General features: G+C 48.7%; 1 protein-coding gene across 1 annotated transcript; it reads left to right on the top strand.

The window, feature by feature from the left end:
* The first annotated feature begins 291 nt into the window (after positions 1 to 291).
* Positions 292 to 2,802, top strand: HOXD9 (homeobox D9). Its single transcript, XM_074215657.1, has 2 exons — positions 292 to 1,349; positions 1,720 to 2,802. Exons 1-2 carry the CDS (start codon positions 557 to 559, stop codon positions 1,959 to 1,961), a joined length of 1,035 nt encoding a protein of 344 aa, XP_074071758.1. The 5' UTR covers positions 292 to 556; the 3' UTR covers positions 1,962 to 2,802.
* The last annotated feature ends 552 nt before the right edge of the window (positions 2,803 to 3,354 follow it).

The raw sequence follows: 3,354 nt of genomic DNA, 5'->3' as shown, positions 1-3,354 counted from the left end.
CCCCCCCTCACCCCAGCCCTCGTATTCGTTGCTCATTTCTGCCTTCCCGGTGTCCTGCTCACCTCCTTCTCCACCCCCAAGGCCGCCAATCTGGGATTATGGGACAGAGGATGGGTGGGGGGGCTGCAATGCAGAGAGTCCCTAGAGAGGTTCGGAGTGGGGGCCAGGAATGAAGGGCAGAAAGCACCGAGAGGAAGCGAAGAAATAGTCCCCGCTGTCTCCTGCCCAGGCTCCTCGGCACGGCCACTCCTGCCCGGGCTCCACTCACACCCGGTGGAAACCAGGGATCCTGGGCTCGCCCTGCCGGCGTCCTCCCCATAGCTCCAGTAGTTTTTTTTTTTTAATTGTGGTGTTGATGATGATGATTTTTTTTAATCACAGCAGCCCCCAGTTTAGCGGATTGATTTACTCCCCGTATTGGTAAATATGATCACGTGGGCCCCGCGACCAATGGTGGCTGGTTGCAGTCTGCAAAATACTCGGATTGCGCTCGGGGAGGGGAGCCGCTACAGTTAACAGTGTAACCTTTTATATGAGGGAGAGGGGAGCCTAAAAAATGTCTTCCAGTGGCACCCTAAGTAACTACTATGTGGACTCTCTCATAGGCCACGAGAGCGATGAAGTGTACGCCGGGCGCTTCGGGCAGGCGGGGCACGGCCCGGCCGCCAGGCCGTCAGGTGTGGCCGATGGGGCCGAATTCTCCTCTTGTAGCTTTGCCCCCAAATCCTCCGTATTCTCCGCCTCCTGGCCCACCGTGCCCCCACAGCCCTCGGCGGCTATGACAGGGATCTACCATCCCTACGTGCACCAGCCCCATTTAGCAGCCTCCGAGTCCAGTCGGTACGTGCGCTCCTGGATCGAGCCCTTCCCGACTTTCCCCAGCAGCGGCACCGGGAGCGGCGGCACCGGGAGCAGCGGCAGCGGCGGCGGCGGCGGCGGCGGCACGTCCTCCACTGGGCGCCACTACGGAATTAAGCCTGAAACCGGAGTTGCTCCTGCCACCACCACCACCACCACCACCTCCGCCTCCTCTTCTTCTTCCTCTTCCTCCTCCTGTCCCTCCTCCTCCACCACCTCCTCCTCCTCCTCTTCTACCAAAAGGACTGAGTGCTCCTCGTCCCGGGAGTCCCAGGGGATCAGTGTCCCCGAGTACACGTGCAATTCCTTCCTGCAGGAGCCCCGGGAGAAGGCGGCGGCGGCGGCGGCGGCGGCGGCGGCGGCGGCAGTTGCTGGAGTGGCCAACAGCAAGGAGCCCTCGGCTTGCAGCGACCACCCCAGCCCGAGCAGCCAGCTGAAGGAGGAGAAGCAGCAGCAGCAGCAGCAGCAACAACAGCAGCAACTTGACCCAAGTAAGTAAAAAAGAAATTGCCCCCTGATTTATTGCCGAAACCTGTAAGGCTCGAATGTGCAAAACTGATAGTTTTACTAACCTATAAAAACGTCTAGACGCCTACCCTAGCGCAGGCAAGCAACAAACGTCCATAAAAAAAAAAAAGAGTTCACATAACCACCTACCATCCGCACACAGTTTGTACAGTAAACAGAGCGGGGGCATTAAGTCTTTTTATGATAATTCCCCCAAAGTTGTGAAAACCGTCCATCCTTCGTTAAATTAATTTAACGACCTTTCTCTCCCCTCCCCATCCTCTCTTCTACCACCCTGACTCCCCTCCCCTCTCCTCTCTCTCCCCTACTCCAACCCCCCCCCCCCCTTTGCAGATAACCCTGCAGCAAACTGGATCCACGCACGTTCTACCAGGAAAAAGCGCTGTCCCTACACAAAATACCAGACCCTGGAGCTGGAAAAGGAATTTCTCTTTAACATGTACCTCACCCGAGACCGCCGCTACGAAGTAGCTAGGATTCTAAACCTCACAGAGAGGCAGGTCAAAATCTGGTTTCAAAACCGAAGAATGAAAATGAAAAAGATGAACAAGGAAAAGGGCAGCAAAGGAGACTAATGCCCCTTGAAAATGAATTGGTTTTGCAAATACATATTACCCCCTTCCTTTTTCAGAAACTCTTCACCGACCAGGTCTTTTTAGGTAGAAGTGAAATGTTGTCTTTGTAAGCTAATTTTTTTGGGAGGGGGGGAACTTGATTATTTTCTCTCTGATGTGTAAAAAGTTGCTTTGACCCTCCCTTTCCCTCCCTTCTTCCGAATGGATCTGGTTCCTCGGGGAAATTGTCTATTGTGAGTGCACGCTAGCTTTGGGGAACTCTCTAATGTGTAAATGTCTGACATGTTTCTGAAGTGATGTAGTCTAGATTTCCCCTTCGCCAGAGTAAAGGCAAGGATATATAATAATCAAGATAATAATAAAATTATAGTAAAGGCACAGTTACTTCCATCGATGGCAGTACAATGTTGATCACAGTTATTCAAAGAAATCATTCCCCCTGCCTCAGCGTTGCCTTTGGGATTTCTGCATTTACTTAGTTTGCATTAGATGCCAGAGCCAGGCCAGGAGAGCCTGAAATTGGTGTGTGTATGTTTGTTTTCTTCTGCACTTTTAAGGGGTCATCTCATACTTGAAAGCGTTTGTCATGGGCCTCATATTATGCTGAACTGGGCCCAAGGAACTTTGGTCACTTGTATTCGCCTTCTTATTTTTCTATTTGAAATCCATTTGTAAATGTTGTCTATTATTACCAATAAAGCTTGAATTGACCAAAAGAAAACCATCTACAAGCTATAAAAACTGTGAGCTCTTCCTTCATTTCTTTATTTTGATTTTTTTCTTTTATATAAAAATGATCATTCTCCCCTTCTTGGTTGCTATGACAGTCTTTGGTACACCATTTGTACACTTCCTTTTGTACAGGGAATTTGTAAAAGTATTCCAAATACAGAAAGTCTTGTCAAAACTAAATCTAGTGTGTCTCCTTTTATTTTGGAGATTGAAAGTCCACACCGGACACAGACTCTAGAAAAAAAATTGGACTCATATTTAATACTACTTTACATATCTAATTTCTCACAGACCCGTGAAAAAAGGTTTTCGATATAGTTATTTACTGGCTGTTGTTTTTAAACACCTTGGATATAGCGTCAAGGTAACGATAAAGGTAAAATTAATCGAGAAACCATTCCGTTTTTCAGGGTTTTTCTGCAAAGGGACTCTTTCCAGACACTCTCCTCTTATCTTAAGGATCACAGAATAATTTGTTGAAAACTTTACCTCCTCAAAAGAAAATTCCAAAAAAGGAAAGAAACAGGCAAAAGCCCCTACAGTTTAAGGAATTCCATAAACAATTCCAAAGACCACACTTAACTTAAACTTTCATCTTTTCTCCCATCTACTTTCGGCCCCTAACATATACATGCACACGCGTGTACACACACACACACAC

The sequence above is a fragment of the Macrotis lagotis genome, chromosome 1 (genome assembly GCF_037893015.1).
Source record: "Macrotis lagotis isolate mMagLag1 chromosome 1, bilby.v1.9.chrom.fasta, whole genome shotgun sequence".
Classification (NCBI taxonomy): domain Eukaryota; kingdom Metazoa; phylum Chordata; class Mammalia; order Peramelemorphia; family Peramelidae; genus Macrotis; species Macrotis lagotis.
The sequence above is the reverse complement of the archived record's forward strand: the minus strand, read 5'-3'. Positions and strand labels throughout refer to the sequence as shown.

Bases quoted from the DNA above. Each gene is read 5' to 3' on its own strand.
- HOXD9 (XM_074215657.1), top strand. From the start codon at position 557: ATGTCTTCCAGTGGCACCCTAAGTAACTACTATGTGGACTCTCTCATA. The intron at 1,350-1,719 runs GTAAGTAAAAAA...CCCCCTTTGCAG, and splicing joins ACAGCAGCAACTTGACCCAA to ATAACCCTGCAGCAAACTGG.